Source organism: Pteropus alecto, unplaced genomic scaffold (assembly GCF_000325575.1).
Source record: "Pteropus alecto unplaced genomic scaffold, ASM32557v1 scaffold45, whole genome shotgun sequence".
Lineage (NCBI taxonomy): Eukaryota > Metazoa > Chordata > Mammalia > Chiroptera > Pteropodidae > Pteropus > Pteropus alecto.
Window position 1 is genome coordinate 19750878 of NW_006442491.1, and position 19701 is coordinate 19770578.

General features: G+C 44.6%; 1 protein-coding gene and 1 pseudogene across 1 annotated transcript in view; one reads left to right on the forward strand and one right to left on the reverse strand.

Annotated features, from left to right (window-relative positions):
• The first annotated feature begins 3548 nt into the window (after positions 1 to 3548).
• The window catches only part of EFCAB8 (EF-hand calcium binding domain 8), a 53847-nt gene continuing 37694 nt past the window's right edge, over positions 3549 to 19701 (forward strand). Inside the window, exons 1-5 of the mRNA XM_025039720.1 lie at positions 3549 to 3637; positions 7698 to 7749; positions 10027 to 10195; positions 15944 to 16062; positions 17559 to 17662. Of these exons, the coding sequence (XP_024895488.1) occupies positions 3549 to 3637; positions 7698 to 7749; positions 10027 to 10195; positions 15944 to 16062; positions 17559 to 17662 (533 nt within the window). The remainder of the gene's footprint in view (positions 3638 to 7697; positions 7750 to 10026; positions 10196 to 15943; positions 16063 to 17558; positions 17663 to 19701) is intronic.
• Positions 6501 to 6616, reverse strand: LOC112471187 (annotated as a pseudogene).

Below are 19701 nucleotides of genomic sequence, written 5' to 3' on the forward strand. Positions count from 1 at the left end.
AGTCTTTGGAGCACAGAAACTTTCTGTTGAGGTTGTGGTTAGGTAGCTTCATTCATTTGATTATCTAGGTAAGCAGGTCTAGCCTTAGAGTTGGGTTTCTAGGCTCCTTAATCCAGGACCTTAAATTCTACTTTATATATACATGTAATTAAAATTTAAATCTGTGTTTTCTTTTGGAGGCCTTGAGGTTCTGAAATACAAAATGAAAATAGTGTTCACAGACATGTTTCTGTGGGTGGGGAGAGGCAAATCTGGCCTGTGACCATTCGAAAGCAAACCAGGTTAGCCACCAAAGCCTGGAACTTTGTGTCAAGAGATTTAGGATTGCAAAGTGATCTCTCAGCAGTTTGGAATTCTGTGAGATGCCTTACCTTAAAAATTAAAAATTTTTTCTCCTGTAACTTTTTCCTGGTTTACTTTGAATGGTTTTCATAGTCAGCAAGAATTGTTGGTGAGGCTAGGCTGGATGCAGGTATGAGGAAGAGGAAGAGTAATCTCTTCCATTTACTGCCATCTTTAACTTCCTGTTTTGGTGGTAGAAAGATTCGGGAAGCTGGTAGGTGAATTTCAGTCCATCAGGGAAAGTCTTAACAAAGCCGGCTTTATGGCCGTAATTAGTTTTACATTGGGAGCAGATGTTTCTAAGATTTGGCCTTAATGGATGATTCACAAATTGCAGTGTAGACTATTAAAGTCCAAGGTCAAGCATACAAGTTGGGTAGACAGAATATATAAAGGAATCATGTGGCTAGAGCCCTTCTCTGATCTTTACCAAAATGAACAAAGAAGACCGATGTCCCTGGTCAGGAGGCCAAGGACCAGGAGTTGAGACTAGGTCCTCCAGGCCCTGCTTCCCCAATCTGCAGAGTATGGCTCTTCATTGGTTCAAGGAGGAGATGAGTGAGGCTAGTTTCCTCTCAGGTCCTTTCTGGGCCAGAAAAAATTACTTAGGTCGTAAAAGCCAGTAGGATATTGGAGCAGGAAAGAGTCGGGGAGTGCCCAATAAGAAAAGCACAACGTTTCTCAGCATCAACTACATTTTACATGAGAGATTTTGAAAAAAATTCTCACAATGAAATTGTGATGTGTACAGCTTTTGTGTTTTAATAAAAGTTTTGACTCTAAAAGTAGAGGCTTTGACAGAAGTAACAAATATTTCAACAAATGTGTTTGGCTTTTTTTCTACAGGCTGCAAGCTGCAGTGAGAGATTTGCTAACATCCATCCCCAAATGCCATTTTAGTTCAAGAATCTAGATGTATTGTACCGATGTCTTTTGTGGTGTATCCTAGTCTAAGCTTGAGCGACACATTCAGGTTTCTTTCCTTGCTTGCCTCACAGTTGTTTTATCATGTTGCTGTTTATATCTCGTAATGGGGCCCATTTATGTATTTTAAGTAGTTCTAGTGATTTTAAGGTCCAGCATACCTCAGTCACCTGGATTTCAGCGTTCTAAAGGTTTCTAACCTGATAGTGCTATTTCGGGGATATTTTGTATATTTTTCTACAAAATAACGTGAGTTAAATGTGTAATTACATATGACTACTGTTTTTACTTTGATATTTTAAACCCTGCTTGGAAAAATGGAATGAACTATCTGTTTTTTACAGGTAGTTATAGGCTATCCCAGCTTGTTCCTGTGTGTGTACCTCCCTCCCTATTAATTGGAAAGGCTGAGAGAAGAAATAATAATTCAGTGTTGAACGAAATAATTATTTTAAAAAATTTCCTAAGAATTTTTAACTCTAACCTAATATTTTCCCTCCAATCTTTAAGAAGTGCTTTTTTTTTTCTTTCTTATTTTGGGAAGGAAATGGGTAAGTAGCCACATTGACAATTTACCTTTTTCTTGACTCATGATATTTTGAAATCTGTCTCGTTTGTTCATGTTTGAAAAAGAAAAAGCCTCTGTTCTTGGTTATCAGGTTGCATCTTAAATTTTTTGAAAAATTTATGTAAAAGCTGTGAAGGATACAATTTTTTTTAAAACTTCACTGAGGGATAATTGACACATGTAGTTGTATATTAGGATACAGGTTTGATGTTTTAAAACCCATAGCGGTAAAACCGAAGAGAGGACAGCGTTGGCATCGCTGTTCAGTGGAGTGGAGGTGCCTTTCCTGGAGCAGTTAACTGCCTGTGTCACTGCAGCCCTGGCTGCCTCAGTTGCCCCTTCTGGCAGCATCACATCTGCCCTCAAGGATCACACTCCTCTAGGATTGGCAAGTGATGCCTGAACTAGCCTCAAGTGGGACATGGAAATTTTCTCCAGAATTATTTTTGTGCACAGGTCTATCTAGGAGATTTTTTCCTTCTAAATGCCCTCCCTCCTCTACTTTTTTTTTTAATCTGAGTTATTGATAATATTTTCACTCTTCCTAGATGAGAATTTTTTAACCTTTCCTTACCTGATAGAATGCATCTTAATATTCCTTCCCCCATTTTTTTATGTTTTGTCCCAGGGAAGGAAAAATAAATTTATTGTGACAACATAGCATATTTTAGGCCCACATAAAAATATTGGTAAATGCAGAAGTTAGTCTAAGTAGAAACAATAACATTGGATTGGAGAATGAAAGCACTGACCCCCCCCCACCCCCCAAAAATGTGGGAGTCAAATGTAGTGCTTTCATTCTTTTTAAATTAATTCTTCGAGTTTATTAATACCTGGCTTAATAAAACTGATTTGAAAGACCTGTGTCTTTTATAACATTTCATTGACCCACTCTGCTTTTAATAGTCTATTATGTGACAAAATCTTTTCTGTCCATTACTGATGAATAGGAGCCGAAATATTTTCTGTATGTTGGTGTTCTTTTGGTAGTATATGTCTGGGGAGAGTATCTTATGTGTTGGTCAGTTAGCATTTCAGTAACAGCCAGTTCATCATGAAATGTAATTTAGCTTTAAATCGGCAACATGTCCCTGGTTGAAATTCCCCAAGAGATTTAACTCATCCTACTGTTTGTGCCATGGACTAAGATTGCACAGTGCTGCACCACGTCCAGGCCTACTCTGACTCCTGGATTTGTGAGACTCCCATGTCACAAACAATGCTCTTATAGCCTTCCTCTTTTCAAAGAATTGGAGCCCATGCAGAGGGCATGTTAAGAGAGCTGCTGTGCCTTTCCATGTTTCTACTATGGGGGCCATTTGGCCTTCTGGTTTTGGTGAATCCTGCTTTGTCATAAGGCTCCCTGCCATATTCCACCGTTTCCATGAGAGGGGCGTTCTGTGCTATATTTGTCCTATGGGTCATTTTGTAATCATACTTGTCCTGGCTATGTGTACTGTAGCTCCTGTCACTGTCTGCTGTGAAGTTCAATTTCATCAATAAAAAGAATGTCTCAAATTGGATGGAACAAAATGGCTGCGTTGTTATGGTTTGTGGCATGGATTCTGGTACTCCATTTTGTGTTCTGCATGTGGAATTCTGTCTCATTTCCCAGTTCTCGATGTGTCAGTTGACTCTGCAGTTAGGTGGAAGCCCCCAGAGTTCCACAAGTGACTTCATAGAGGAGCTACTTTGGACTTGATCAGCTACCGAGATGTTTTACTCCAGACAGAAGTTGAAAACCAATAAGCCTGTGTCAGATATGGCCAGCGAGATTAAGCTGGGGAGGCAAACTGGGCTAGGGTGAGTGAGGTTTTGGGGATAAAATCATCTCTAAAAGACTAGACACCTGGACTCTAGCATTCATTTTGTCTGAGATCAGAGACTGAACAGGAGAGCCTCTCATCCATTTCCAGGATAGCTTACCTGCGTTTTTGCCTTATGTCATCTGCCCCTACAAATTCTTATAAAGTCATTATTCAGCAAACCAATTGTTCTCCCCCCGACCCCCGCCAGCGTGCTCTTCTAGTGGCTAGTGGCTGTTCCCACTTCTGTTTCCAGGTTTGTACGGTGCCTGCCTTCTCCCGCCCCAAAGCAGGTAAACTGTAAAGAATGGATTGAGGCCAGTGGGCATAACTTCCCTGATCTTATTCTCTAATTCTAAACAAATTTCTATGTCTGAATTTTACTTCCCTTCAGTTTTGGAGCACTAGCACTTCTCTGCTTCTGACTCTTGTCATCTGTTGGGTATTTCCATCAATATTTTTTTCACTTGTTGCCTCAGTCCATGATCATACACAGAATTCCTCTCTTCTGGTTAAAGACATATTTCTCATAAAATATTCTGTAATTAAAATTTTCTAATAGTTGTAAGAATAGTATAAAGAATTCCCCTTTTTCCAGATTGACTAATTGTGATGATTTGGCCACATTTGCTTTATCATTGTGTGTGTTGAACCATTTGAGAATAAATTACAGACATTGTGCCCATTTACTCTTAAATACTCGACTACATGTTTCCTAAGAATAAGGATGTTCTCTCATCACCACAGTATAGTAGTCAAAAACAGGGCAAATGTTACTTCAGTATTATCTAAGAATGTAGAGTTTGTGTTCAGATGTCAGTGACAGTCCTAATCATGGTCCTTGGGGCTTTGTCCCCCAGTCTGAGATCCAGTTCAGAATCATGCATTGTCTTTATTGTTGGCCCCCTTTAGTCACCTTGAATTGAACAGTTCCTTAGCCTTTGTCTTTCACAACACTTTTTGGGGTCCAACCCAGTTATTTTGTAGAATGTCCTGCAGTTTGGGTTTATCTGGTTCCTACTGATTCGGTTCTGGTTGCGTGTGTTCGTCAGTAATACTCCCAAAGTGATGGGTCCTGAGTGCACACACCAGGAAGCGTGCAATGGCTGTTTGCTTCCTCACTGATGATACTATAATTGTCAAGACTTTAAGGCAAAAGAAAACATACTCATTTTTTTTATACATACCCATGCTTTCCTGCTTTATATAAATGTGACGATGCATGTGCCTTAGGTTAGTACAGACTTTTTTTGTATTCCTTTATTCTTTGCCCACCTTTTCCACCACATTAGCCTCCAACTCTTCATAACCCTTATCCTAGTGTGTCCTGTTTTTCTCCGTACTTATTTTGTACATACCGATACTATAGTACCTCCCTTAAACTCGGGCAAGAAGAGCCCCTGCCCTGGGCCCTGAGCTTTGGGGTGTCCCTCTTAGTATTCTTAGTATTATCTAAGAATGTAGAGTTTGTGTTCAGATGTCAGTGACAGTCCTAATCATGGTCCTTGGGGCTTTTTCCCCCAGTCTGAGATCTCTTCTTGTCATGTCTCTTTCCACCAGGTAAGGAATCCAAGGGGCTAAGAGGCTTGGCCACCCAGAGGCTCCCCTCCCCCACTGCTCTGTGTACTGGAATTTCTGCCCAAAGGGCTTTGATCCCGATTCCAGAGTCTTTGTGCATCATTTTTGTGGCAGCCCTCCCTAGGCTTGTGGCCGTGGAACAGTGGAAGTGAAGGGAAGGTGCAGTCTGGGTGTGTGGGCTGGGGTGTCCATGCATACGTCGCAGTCCACAAGCCCCTTGAGCAGGGCTGAGGGTGTGGGATTGGCAGAGGGCTTAGAGACCAGCTCCCCCTCTAATTCTGGCACTGAGCTGAGGAGTTCTAAGAATTCAAATTTGAAACTGGTCTCTCAGGTTTTTACAAAAGTATATTTGTCAAGGTAGGATAGAATATATTTTATTTACTAGTATTTTGATTTATGAACGTTTGAAATAATGAGACTATGTTGACCTATATTCTCTTGCATTGGTCCTATAAGGATATTCATATTTACATATGTGTGTGTATACAGAGTTACATGTATAAACATACCTATTTGTCATTCTTTTATAAAAATTGACATCGTACATTCTTCTGCATCTTTTCTTAGTAGCGTCTCATGGAAATCCCTCCTAGTCATCTGCTGGAGGTCAGATTCAGATTCATCCTTTTGAGTGTGGGTAATGTTCTGAGTACAGGTGTACTGGTCTATTCAGCTGTTCTTTTTCTGATAGCAATTTTGTTTATTTTTTGCTATGAATGGTGCAGCAGCAACCACTCTTGTACAGTGGTCTTGCACAGATGAGTAATTTAAATCAATACCCATCACTCCATCCACTCTACTGAAATAAATTATAAAGATTGCCATGCACCTCTTTTGAGTTAAAAAAAAGGAAAATAGAGAAATATATGATTTAGAAATCCTTCGCAATCACCTGCCAGAGATAATGACCATTATATTTGGAGTATATTTTTCCAGGCTCTCTACACATCTGCCAATATACACATTCATGTATTCTTAACAGAAATTGATTTATAAGTCTGCTTCTGTAGCTTTTTTTCATTGGCGGTGACCTTTACTGCCATGTTCAGTGGCCTTTTTCTTATCATCTTGGCCTATTCTGAAGCATCCCATCCTCCTACCTGACTCATCCTGTCTTTTGTGTGTTTTGCCTCTTTCTATCCCCTAAATGTAGCTAGTCCCCATTTTCCAGGTGTTTTTTCTTTTATTTCTAATTGGATAGCTCAGCATTAAGCCACTTTCCCTCTTTGTTCCCTTTTCTGGAAATGTTTCTGGCATTTTTTAATTTTTTTTATTTTTTTTTATGCTTACAGCACCTGGTCTTCCTAGGTGGTCTCCCATTCAAGTACTAACCAGGCCCGACCCTGCTTAGCTTCCGAGGTCAGACATCGGGCTTGTTCAGGGTGGCATGGCTGTAGACCTCTGGCATTTCTTTCAGTTACCTTGGTTCTTGGCTTCCAGATCGCCTTTCCTTTGGCTCTTCTTTCGTCCTTACATTCGAGCTGTCACTAAAACACTGTCAGGTTAGGACACCATTGGCCGATCTTCAATCTTCCTCCACCTCCCTTCTCTATCTTATGCTGACGAATTTTCATAATTGCCCTTCATCCTGTTCAGACTCCCTAATGAGAAGATTTTACATTCTGCTTCCATTTTTTTTCTTCTCTCCCACTATTCCTCCCCTCCCCTCACCTGTCTAGCCAAGGTGGCTCATGTACTCTGTCCACTGAGCATGTGTGGGGCTTGACACTCTCTTCCTGGCCATCCCTTGACATCCTAGAATTTTCTCTAGATTCTTGCTGGTGGACTTGCTGATAAGGTGGATCGACTCTCCAATAATCCTAACAAAACTGTCTTCCATCTTCTGTGGAGGTGCCACTGACCCAGTGGAAATGTGCCCTTTAGATCTCAGAGCAAAGCTCCATGGAATGGACTTCACACACTCTTCCCTGATCCTTTGCTTCCATGTCACCTTTCCCAAAGAAGTCCTTTCTCCAAGGGCATTGGAGGGGCGGATGGCGGGGGTGGTGTATGCAGTGGAAATTAAGGGCCCTGTCCTGCCCTACCTTTGGTGCATGTGTTTTACTCTTTGGACATGTGCCAACCTTGGACCTTATTTACCTAATCTGTGAACTAGAGTTGGACAACCTCATGGCCTCCTAAGCCTATTCTGATTCTCTAAAAAGGATGACCCCCTTTAGGAAGCCTCTGGCGTTAATCTAAGAGCATAGTAACTTGAGAAGCCCCAGCGCTTCAGTAAAACAACTGTTTTCCGTCAGGGGAAAGAAGGCTCACAGGTGTGTGCTTGGGAAATGCTCCATGCTGGAGAAGCCCTGATGGGAAAAAGGAGGCTCATCAAATACCTGCTGGGGTGTCCGTGGGCATGGGGCAGCCACCCCCTCTCTTGACCCTGACTTCAACCCTCCTGTGACCCAACTAAGTCAGCCTCCCACATGGTCCTTACAAAGACTGAAGTGAAAGTGACTGATTCCCTATTCTAGGTCAAGAGCAGTGTCTTCTGAGGACTTGAGAGAAAGCCCTCAACCTCGAAAGGTAAGAAAACCATCATTCGATGGTGTGTGGGGATGTTCCAGAACCACCCAAACATCAGTCATCAGCATAGAAGTCTGTATTGGGTATCAGTCTCTGCACCAGGGGTTACAAACTCAGATATTTACAAGGCCAGGTAGGTAACTGAAGTGTGTGCTGAGGCAGGCTGGTTCTTCCTTTTAAAGCACTGCATGGGGCAAATGCAGCCAATCTGAGGCTACACATTTGCCGTCTCTACACGGATTATACTTAATTTTGTTGCCACGTTGTGATAATGGTGGGACAGGCTGTACAAATTACTATCAAACCCGATAAGTATTTAGTGTCTATTATGTGCTTGGGGCTGGGAAATATAGATAATTAGTATAAATTAAGATTAAATTAAGATAAATATGTCCTTGCCTTCAAAGAGCTCACTATGAGATGGGGAGCAAGAACAAGAGCCAATATTCTGTAACTGCCGTTTACTGGGGCTTCACATGTGTTCAGATGTCATTTAAGTCTTACTGCAACCCTGCAAACGGATACTGTGGATCTCTTTTACAGATGAGGACACTTGTGGCTCAGAAGTAATGTGATATGCCCCAAATAAATTAGCTTGGAAGTAGGGAGCCAGGCAGAATCCTGACCCAGAGCTCTGGGACTCTACAGTTGTATGTTTCTATCACACCTTGCTGTTTACCTGTAAGGACAGACACACAGGTATCACACATGCATGGCAGATATGAACAAAGAATTCGGGGGCACACAGGTGGCAGTGATAACTCTCACCTGAAAGGTCCTTGGAGGAGATGCCATTTGAGCCGGACTTTGAAGAATAGGTAGTTTACCTCTGGGTGGGATGGTCTGTAGTACATAGAGGAAACAATGTGAATAACAGGGGAATGCTTGCTGTGTCTGGGGATGGTGGAGGGCAGCCGGTGTGCCTGGACCATGGTGTGTGCACTGAGACTAGAAAGACAGGTCAGGGTTACCTTGCAAAGGGCTTTTAATGCCATACTCAGGAATTGGAGATGGTGGGAGTAGCCTGGAAAGTGTCAGAGCCTATTAGATTTGCCTTCCAGAAAGATGATTGGTGCTAGTGTTGGAAGGTGGATTGGGAGGGAAGGCCAAACTCTGGTCCTAGTTAAGGTAGGCCATTGTACTTGTCTTAGCAGAAGGCCAAGGTTCAGGGTGGGGCAAGGAGGTGAGAGAGAAGGGTTTAGATGTAGAGGATGGATCATAGCAAGAATAGGAGAGTAAGAATGCAAAGGAGGAAGAGGAAAGAGCCAAAGAAGGTCCTGAGATTTCTAATCTGAGGACCTGCATGGCTGGGAAGAGCATTAACTAGCTCATCCTGTGGGTCCCATGAAAGCAGGTCTCCACTCCATTTATTTGTGTCTTCACAGTGCCTGGCACTCAAAAATTTTGGGTAGACCGTGAGTGAATATCAGATGCAAGTTCACAGGAGATGAGCGTGTTTGCTTGTTTGGTGGGGCTGAGATGGGGAGAGTGAGCAGTTCGATCTCCACCAAAGTCTTCTTGACTGCCCAAGGCGCAAAGCAGTGGATCTCAGTGAGCAGCACTCAGTGGTTATCCCACGGCCCACACTAGCAGTCTTTTGGGGGAGGCAGCCTTGGATGATCTGAGTCTTTAGTGACCTGAAGTATTGTGCCAAGTGTCAAAATGAGTCACATGTAGGTGCTGAAGAGAGTAAGTATTGTCGATTGTTGAGGGATGGAGGGGTGGGGAAGGTTTTTTGGGGGATGTGGAGAGATCAGTAGGAGGAGGAAGCTGCAAGCCCCTGGCGGAGGGGTCTGCATGAGCTTTGGTGTGTGGGCAGATGATCTGATCTGACTCAGGGGGATGTCTGGGCATGTCAGCACCACATCAAATTGTCTGGGAAAGATGGAGCTGGATTCCTTGTGGTCTTGAATTCTGACTGCTGAATATTTGAAAGAATATAGTTACTGAACTGAAGCATCTTACATATTCAATTCCTGTTATGTGTGAGGTGGAACCTTGCCTGTGTCTGCTAACGTTGCTGAGCCTCAGTTGTGGCATCTGTAAAAGGAGAATGATGGTTGCCTCGCCAGAGTTAGGGGAGGCAGTCTAGATCTTTCTTGGTCTTCCTGGATCTGAAAGTGGTTAAGACTTAACTTGTTTGCATCATAGTAACACACCATAACACTTCATACTCTGTCCTCCCCCTGTCTCTGTTCCAAAAAGGTGTGCTTATGAATGTTTAGCCAGGAAACCAACCCTCTCAGTTCCTGGTTCTTGCAGTCATGTTTGTTCCAGGTGTCCACCCCAGGTAGATTCCAAATGAGCAAGGAGGCTCTTAGATCCTCGACAGCATCTCTCATCCTAAGCCAGATGCCCGACTTCCAACAAGAGTCTCAGCTGTTTACCGAGCTACACCTGGCCAAGATAGAGAAAATGTTTAAGGACAACGTAAACACGAATGAAGGTAAAGCTGCATTGTGGGCTCAGTCTCTTGGCTTTTGCACAGGGTGGGACCCAGTACCTGGGTTATGTGGTGGATTCAGACTTGACATTTCTGCATCAGTGTCTCTTTTAAAACTTTTTATTAGTTTATAAGTATTGTAAAACCTAGAAAAAAACCTAGAAAACTAGAAAAAAGAATCCCTATAATTCAAACACCCAAACATAACCACTGTCAGCATATTGATATATTTTCTTCCAAACAATTTTGTACATATGGCTTATTATCTATTGCTGCATAACAATATTTTACAAACTTACTGGCTTAAACCAACTTATGTTTATTATCTCACAGTTTTAGTGGGTCAGGGGTCTAGGCGCAGCTTAGCTGGCTCCTCTGCTTAGGATCTCAATAGGATGCAATCAAGGTGTCAACGGGGTGTCATCCGGGGCCTGACTGGGGGAGAATTTACTTCTGAGCTCATTCAGGTTGTTGGCCGAATCCAGTTTGTTGCAGCTGCAGGACTGAGGCTTTCTATTTCTTCCTGGCTGTTAGCTGGAAGCTGCCTTCATCTCCTACAGCTGCCCACAGTTCCTGGCCATGTGGGATTCTCTACTGTGGCTGATTGCAACGCTCAAGCTAACTAGGGAGATGGAAACTCCACCAAGAGGGGTGCTGCAATCTTATAATATAGTCATGTAATCATGTGACACAGTCCTGTACATTCTATCACCTTTGCCATATTGGTTAGAGGCAAGTCATAGGTCTCGCCACAGTCCAGGGGAGGAGATCACAGGAGGGCATGAACACTAGGAGGCAGACATCACGAGGCCTCCGCCACGTATGGCTCTGTGTGTTTTCACATGTCTATATTTGTTCTATGTATGTAATTTTAGACTCTTCTTTTTCTCTTAATGTTAATGCCTTAAGGGCTTTTTTATATACCTATGTGGTCTTCCAAACCGTCATTACTAATGAATGCAAATGTTCTACTGGTTGACCAAGCCATTCCGTTATATTTGGACATTTAGGTTTTACTGAGTTTAAATAACATTGTGAAAAACATTCTTTGTGCATCAAACTTTTTCTCTCTTTAGAGCTTGATTTTTCCCCTTGGGATGTTACAAAGAAAGTCAAATAATAGGAATACTTAAAGCAATCTTTATTTATACCCACTGAACTATGACTATCAACACTGAGGCCCTGTCTATTTGTCTCATCAATTTCTTCTGAGTTTTACAGCCACACTGTGACGTGGGCAGGAAAGAATAACAAATCCTCAGTTTACAAATAAGCAAAGCGAGGCCGGAGAGGGACCATTTGTGTCTGATCTGAAGATGAGATGATTCCTAATTGGAGTTCTTTGGCATTGATGTTTGGCAGCCAGGAGCTGTCACCACTGGGTGACCCTGACAGCACCAGCTTTGGCGACAATTTTGATTGCATTTATGTTTGTTTTGAATAGGTAATATATTCTTGCAGTTCAAAATTCAAAAGGCAATTCCCTGTGATACCTTTTTGGTATGCAGAGAAATATGTCCCTCAGCGGGACCCGTGCTGCCCAGTTCCGTCCTTTCAGGCAGTGACAGCTTTCAGTTTCTTGTGACCTTTACAAGCACAGAAGTGTGTATAGATTTTCCCTGCTTTTTTTTATATGCAGTGGCAGCTTACTGCCCATACTTTCCTACTCCTTGCTTTTTTTCCAGCTTTATCGAGGCATAATTGACAAATAAAATTGTAATGCATTTAAAGGGTACAATGTTCCAGTGTACATTGTGAATGGATCCCCACAATCATCTACTCCTTGCTTAAAAAAAAAATTGTTACCAAGTTTCCCTTCTTGCTTTTTAAATGATGTCTTGGAAATCTTTTCATATCAATGCAAAAAAGAACTTCCTCATTAAAAAAAAAAAACTGGCTATGATTTTATTTTAATTTTTTAATTTTAATTTTTTAATTTTTATTTTTATTATGGTGACATTGATTAACGAAATCCAGTAAGTTTTAGGCATGCAATTCAACAGTAAGGCATATATATACCTTGCATTGTGTGTTCACCACCCACATATTTAACTCTTTTTACCCCATCTACTTCCCCTCTCCCCTCTAGTAACCACTAGTTTATTGTCCATGGCCATGAGTCTCTGCTTGTTTGTCCTGTTTGTTTGTTGCTTTTAGGTTTATATCCCACGTGTAAATGATAATCATATGGTTTTCAACTTGTTCCGCCTGGCTTATTTCACTTAGCATGATTATCTCAAAGTCCATCCATGTTGTCACAAATGGCAGTATTTCCTCTCTTCTTATGGCTGAGTAATATTCCATTGTATATATGTACCACAGCTTCTTTATCCAGTCATCTATTGTAGGACACTTCGGTTGCTTCCATGTCCTGGCCACTGTGAATATTGCTGCTTTGGCCATGGTTTTAAATGGAGGAAATTTACCATTAGCTGATGTAGGGTAAAGAAAAATAGGATCCTTTTTCTCTTTCAAAGTCTTTAAAAAAGGTGGCTTCTGAGCACGGGCTTGATACCATTTATTGGGAACCCTGACCATCTATCTGTGCCTGCCTCAGCGGAAAAGGGAGAGGCCAGGATTCTCCCCCAGGCATATTTATTTATTTTTGTCAGCTGAACCACATGATCTTTCAGCTGGGTCTGTGATTCTTCAAGAAGAGCACTCAATTTTCTCTGGGAGGTCTTGAAACTGTCCATGTGCCCATGGCCCTACCACCCCTGGGGGCCTGCAGGCTGCTCAGGGGGTTGAGGGAGTAGCACTGAGCTGAGGGGCTGTGCAGAGCTGGTGGTGGTTTCGTGAGCTTGTGTGTGAGGAGCCTGAGGCTTTGCTTGCATACATCAACAATGGGCCCAAATGGAGGGGCCTGGGGCCTTTGACCCAGAAGCCTGTGCTTTCTTGGGCACCCCACACCATGTGGAGCACCCCAGATACCAAAGTAAATGAAGAAAGGTGTGTGGCCGTGCAGCACGGTGGCCGATCTCTGTGACCGTGTTCTAAGAAGGCGGGTTTACCCTCTCACAGAGCATCGCGGAGCCTGCGCTTATTTCCCCCTGGAGGGCAGAGGGGAGGCTAGGAAATAACATTGCTTTCCTTAAATATTTTTAATCTAGTATTTATTTTTAAAAATGCTTACAAATATGTACAAATATAGAGACAAATAGTCCATAATCCTACCTCTAGGCATTACAAAGAAAGAATGAGAGAAGAAGAGAAAGGGGTGGGAGTGGGGGTGGGAGGCGGTGGGGGCCCTTGGGAATAAGTGTGAATGGTTAGAAACCTGCCTGGAAAGGGGAAGTAGGCGTCTCCCAGGAGATGGGCAGGAGGGCAGTTCCCGCAGGAAATGGTATAGACGAGGTGCAGGGGTGCTTCTGCGCTAGAGAGAGACAAGGGTGTCCTAGGGACAGGGTGGGGGGTAAGGAGCCCATGGGGAGTGACTCAGGTCAGGAGGACCCCTGAACTCCAGCAGTGGGGTGTGTGAGGAGGCGACACATGTAGACCTGTTTGAGAAAAGTGTCCTTGTGGTGAGGAGGTTAGGTGGACGTGGGAGGCCGGGGTTGGTAAGAGCCCAAGCTCCCTGTGCCGGTTCTACATTGGGTGGAAGAGCTTATAACACAGAGGAGGGAAGGCTTCTGGTTTTAAATCACTGCTGTGCCACCGTGTGTCCTTGGGCAGATCCCAAACCTATCAGTGCCTCTCTGTCCTCATCCGTAAGATGGGGAGGACAGTGCCTCCACTCTGGGATCATAAGAGTCTTGTGAGGATTTAGGAGGGTGGACATTGAAACCCCTCCTCACATCTTCAGCCTGGGTGACTGGGTGACTAGGGGAGGTGACACCATTAGCAGAAACTTTATCCCAGTTTTGGGATAAAGATAAATTAGATTTTAAACATGAGTTGGAAGGTCCAGGGGGACACTTGGAAATAGAGTCAGGGACATGGGAGAGAAGTGGCCAGTGGGTTTGCTCATAGGGCGGAGGCCCCAAGATAAGGAAAGGCACTGTCAGGTGTGGTTTGAGGTCACTGGTGGCTCAGTGGAGTGGGCTGGCAGAAGTCAGGGAGCCCCCCGGAAAGTTCCCTCCTGCCTGATCCTAGTAGCGATCCCCTCCCCAGGGAAGTGATCTTTTCACATTCACGCTTTGAGAGCTTAATCAACCATGCGGTGCGAGCACTTCCATTCAGAGGCGATGGCCAGGTGTTCTACCTGGCCCCCACAGCGCACGTTTCCTTTCCAAAATACCTTTGTGTCTATTCTCTCACTTTTCTCAAACAAGTTTTTGATAAACTGTTTGCAAGAAGTATGTTAAAATAACATGGCAGTGAACAATATATACGGCTTCTTAAACAATTGTGAAAGGACTTGATTCCTAGAGCATCCTCACGAGGAGTTTGTCCATTAAATGCTGCACGAAGGCCCTTTGACTCCCAGCTCTGTCTGGAGGGGAAGGCCGTGTGCTCACGGACTGTCATCTGATGTCCATGATATACATGGAAGGACCACGAAATGCCACACGAAATACATAAGCCTCTTGGCTACAGCTTAGGATAAGCGAGACGGGTCCTTCTTTAAGCAGGGCATGTTTTGTTCAGGCTTTCATTTGTTCCTTAATCTGGCAATAAATAGTAACAATCGTGGCTGTAGTACTGTGCTGGGTGTTTTATGAGGAACATAGCGTGGGTTAAAAGCAGGACCTCTGGGACGAAGTTGCTGGAATCAGCCTCGGGTGCCACCACTTCCCAGACATGTGACCTTGGACGTGCAACCTCACCTCACAGTGCTACAGTTACCTTGTAAGCCCCTTCTCATTAGGTAATCAGTATGAATAAACAGAGATGAGACTGGCACCCAGTATCATCGCCATCACATCTTAAAGCTGACAGAAACACTCGGGGGACCCAGTCACGGAGGGACAGACTCAGCCTTGCACTCCCGGAGCTCACAGGCTAGAGCAGTGATGAGAAATGTCAGAGGACAGTGCGGTCAGGTGTGGGGGTGGGTGGACTCGTCTGATAGTCCCCAGGAAGGCTTTCCTGTGCGGGGAACCAGACGATGTAAAGGCCCTCAGTGAGCGCGCGCTCGGTGTTGTGAGCAACCACGTGGGAACAACTTCATGGCTGGGGACAGTGATGCGAGGTGAGAATGAGAGGAGCCAGATCATGCATGGCCTTCAGGCCGTGGCAAGGGCTCCAAAGACTTGGAGGGCGTTTGAGAAGCACTTTATTATTAAAAAAATTCTAGACGGGATTATTGGCCCATTAGAGCCACAAAACCCAGCGCAAGGAGAATATTTTATCTCTGCCTTCTCCTCCCCTTTCCTCCCCTCCTCATCGTTCCCTCCTGCCAAAGTTTGTATTTTAATTGCCTTTAAAAGATGTACTTCACCTCTCCCTTTATATGTTTGAATTTATGTCTCTGTTGCTTTTATTTACTTTTTTTTTTTTTTTAGTTTTCATCCGTTTTCTTTGTCTTGATGCCTGGTCTGTCTTATTTGTTCAGAAATGAGATCTGATCTTTTTTAGCAAACCCTATTTCCCACCACTACTATGGGGCCAACACAGCGCTTATAAGCGGAAGGCATGCCAACAGTATTTGTGGGGTGATCGAATGTTGAACAGATGATGTGAAAGATAGCCAGGCAAACGTGATCTTCTGTGTGTCCCCCCACTCAGCACCCACACACGATAGAACACTGTGGCCGGTGGTGGGGCCGAATGAGTTGTGACGAAGTGGATGATGTTCTTTCTTTTCTGAAGCCCTGGACATGAAGACTTTCATTAAGTCCATGAAGAAGATTCTGAGTGATATGTCAGACGAGATGTTAGAAGTGATGTTTTTGAAGGTGGACATAGACTGTAATGGCTTCATCACCTGGGTGAGGAGGGCACCCCTGCTGCCTCGGGTAGCTGGAGGGAGGCTGCAGGGTACAGGCCTTGGCTGGTCAGTGGAGCTGGTCACATGGAAGGTTGAAGATGGGGGCAGTCACAACATTAGAAAGCCTTCTATGGATTCTGGGGTACATGCTGGGTAGAAGGAGCCCTCAGAGTCTCTCGGGAGCCCTTCTGAGATTTTTGTGGGATCACTGCAGCTTATTCTCCTCTTGGAGTTCAGGAGAGTATATAGCAAATGTCAGTGGCCCCTGCATGAGATGGACTGAGTGCCCAGCAGTGAGCAGCAACCAACCCTCCGCCCCATGCCACCTGCCTCGTGGCCGTTCTGCGTACCAGCCTCCTCCAATCCAGTGTAGGAGTTTCTAGCCAGTGTTACAGTCATCTCATGGCCCTTTATGGTCACTCAGGAAAAGGCAAATCTGTGGCTATTAAATCCAAAAATGTCAGGTTTTAGAATATATTAATAACAATGTCTTTTTTCCTGATTCTAAATGTTCTACGAAGAGCATATACTGTAGAGCATTTAAGAATTCACAGATAAATACAGATAAATACAAAAATATAGCCTGCCACATCGATGTTGTGATGATGACAGTGATAACTAGCATTTACACCAGCATTGTGCTAAGCACTTAATGTATTATTTTACTTAAACTTCACAGGAATCCCATGGGTGGGTGCTGTTGTTTACCTCCACTTGACAGATTGGGAAACTGAGGCAGAGAAAAGTTAAGAACCTTGCCTAGGGTTATAGAACTCGTTAGCAGGTGAGCCTGTCTCAGAGCTGGGGACTTTGCTTCAAGAGCCCATGCGTTAACTGCTCTATCATACCTATCATACATTCTGTTTGGGTTTTTTTTCCTTTCCTTTCACTTAATATTCTATAATAAACATATTTCCATCATTCTCTGCCATTGACACAATGATCTTTCTTAATAACTCCCTATTTTTTGTTATAGCGTCACCTGGTGGCCCATTTTGGCCTTGGCCATATTTTCATAAACCTGATCAGTAGAGTCTATAGTTGCCCTACTGGCCTGGTGAATGGATCCTCTCTTTCCGTTAACTCGATATCTGAGCGGGGGCAACTTAGCTATATGCATATGGGCACAGTCTTATTATTCATAAAGTGCGGTGAATAAAGAGATTCAGATGAGACTGCAGATGTGGAAATGATGTAAAGATGTATCTAACATGACAGAAATGCATAGGGCGGGAAGCTAATGCATTAAGGCAGGAGGTGCTGCTATGCTGTCCTCATATACACTTGCCAGTAGGCCCTTCGCCCAATCCAGATCCGAGAACAGCTCTGTTGCTTGGCCGCTTCCTTTGGCAGCCTCAGGGGGCTGGCTCCCGGAGCCCCTTGGAATGGGCTGGAAGAGAGTAGGGAAGACACTGGAAGCCAGGCTTGGATTTCCAAAGCCCAGGGATCAGTCTGTTGGCCCAACGCCCTCCCTCCTTGCGTTTCTTCCGGAGGCAGCAGAACTTTGTGGACCACATGATTCGTGAGTTCCAAGGAAAGGAGTTGATGAGGAAGAGCCAGTACCACCTGCGCTTCCACCTGCCCATGAGGATCATCCCCCTGTAAGGAGCCTCCCCCTGGACCAAAGGGGTGTGTCTGAACAAGGCTGTGCTGGCCCTGCAGCAACACCCCTTCCAAAATCCCCGAGCCCCTCTTTGTGGGGGCCACCAAAGGTCCAGCACCGGGCCTGGTGCTTGTTGTCCTTTGACTCCTCTCAGCCTCTGTAGGTGAGTGTGATCTTTAGGTAGGTGATTTGTCCCCATTTTACAGATAAGGAAACTGACACTTGGAGAACTCAAACAGAGGTGGTGGGGTTGTTCTGTGTGCCCCTCCCTGTCTCTACCCTCCTGACATTGCTCCTCCTACTTCCTCCTGTGGCCAGTTCTGAGTGGGTCTGGTGGTTTCATGCACAGGACACAGACGCCTCACATAGTAGGGTCAGGGCTTTCCCCTGAGGTGACAGAGAGTAAGAGCCATTGCAGGAAACTGATCCTCGAGCCCATCCCAGGCCTCGGGAGTGGGCCCCTCCGTCATTCCTGGAGCACGCAGCTCTATCCCTGCCTTGACTTCTTGACCCTGCCTGCTTGCTCTTCTTTGTGGCTCCAACCCCCTAAGCCCTCTGAATGTTCTCTTCACCCTCTCTCGGTGCCATAACCCTATTTGCCCCACCCCTCAAAACACTCTAAGAATGAGGAGCATCCCAGTAGTTTTGGCCTGCTGGCCATGGCCAATGGAGCCGGGCAGCCCATAGGCCCCTGGCTCTCTTACTGGAGCTCACTTTGCGCTTGAGCACCAACTGCCTGCTGCAGGCGGCCAGGGCCAGGAGTAGGGTCCTGTGGTACAAGGTATTGTGCCTGACGTTTGTGGCCTGGTTAGGAAGGGCTATGGTGGGTCTGTCCTTAGGGGATCCCACACACAGCATCTCATGGGAAGCACCACAAACTAAAAGGCAGTCCCTGGCCTCAGAAACCTGGAATTTGATAGAGAAGATAGTTTAAATGAAAACCGTGAAAGAGTAACTTTTAAAAAAAATTGGTCAAAATTTGAGGAATAGCCAATAAATATAAATGACGGAAGATTTTACAATCATAAATTTTGACATGGAAACTTTGCTTGATGTAGCCAAGTGTTCACTGGTCTATTTCCTCGAGACATTTAGATTCCCAAGAGTGCTTAAAGGGCCTGAACTCAAAATGTCAAGAAGCTTGCCCCTATATTCTCCTATTTATTTGCTCGATGTGCAAACCCAGGGAACATTTCCAGCTTGGTGGAGAAAATAGCCAAATAACATTTAATTATCTTCATGTAAGGGTAGCTTTTAAAGGTTTGCGCACCCGTACTGAGCCTGCATCCAGCTCACCAAATGCACCATCTCCTTGATCCCACTGCAGTCCAAGGAGGTGGAGGTGCTATCGTCATGTAGATGAGGAAAGCGAGACCTCATGAGGTCATAGTTCCTGGGGCTCTCCTCGTTCATAGCGCTCACCTGTTGTGTCCATTCCTCACAGTCTCTTGGTCCTGACAGGCAGAATTGGAGATGACAATGAAGGGTGACTGAGAATATTCATCAGGATCTGGACAGGGCTGTGGGTGAGGGCAGGAGAGAGAGGACAGCGGTGTCCAGATACACGTCTCTCTTCTGCAGAGATTGTAATGCGGTAGAATTTCGCAGTAATTGGGTGATTCTTAAGCCACAGGTGACATCATTTAGACAGAGCTCTGGCTGGAGTAGGGATCAACGTACCTGGGTTCCAGTTCCAGCTCTGCTGGTAACCAGGACATAACTCAAAGCAAATGGTTATGCCCCCGTTCCCTGTAAGGTGAAGTAACATTACCTGCCCTGCTGGGGCCCAGAGGTGTGGGCACATCAGATGGGAGAGTGTGCTCTGTCAGGAAGTCAAAATAGTGGTACTCTTTAATTGCCAGATAGCTGGCTTAGCCAACTTTGGGGCAGGAAAGAAGCCACTGGAAGGTAGCGTTGAAGCTAGCTGGGAAGACTGGACATGGCTGCCTGTGCTGGGAAGCCTGCCCCCGGAACTGTTTGCTGTGCTCAGGGCATGCATGTCCTTGGAGATGAAGAGTCGTGTGCATGGGGCCCTTG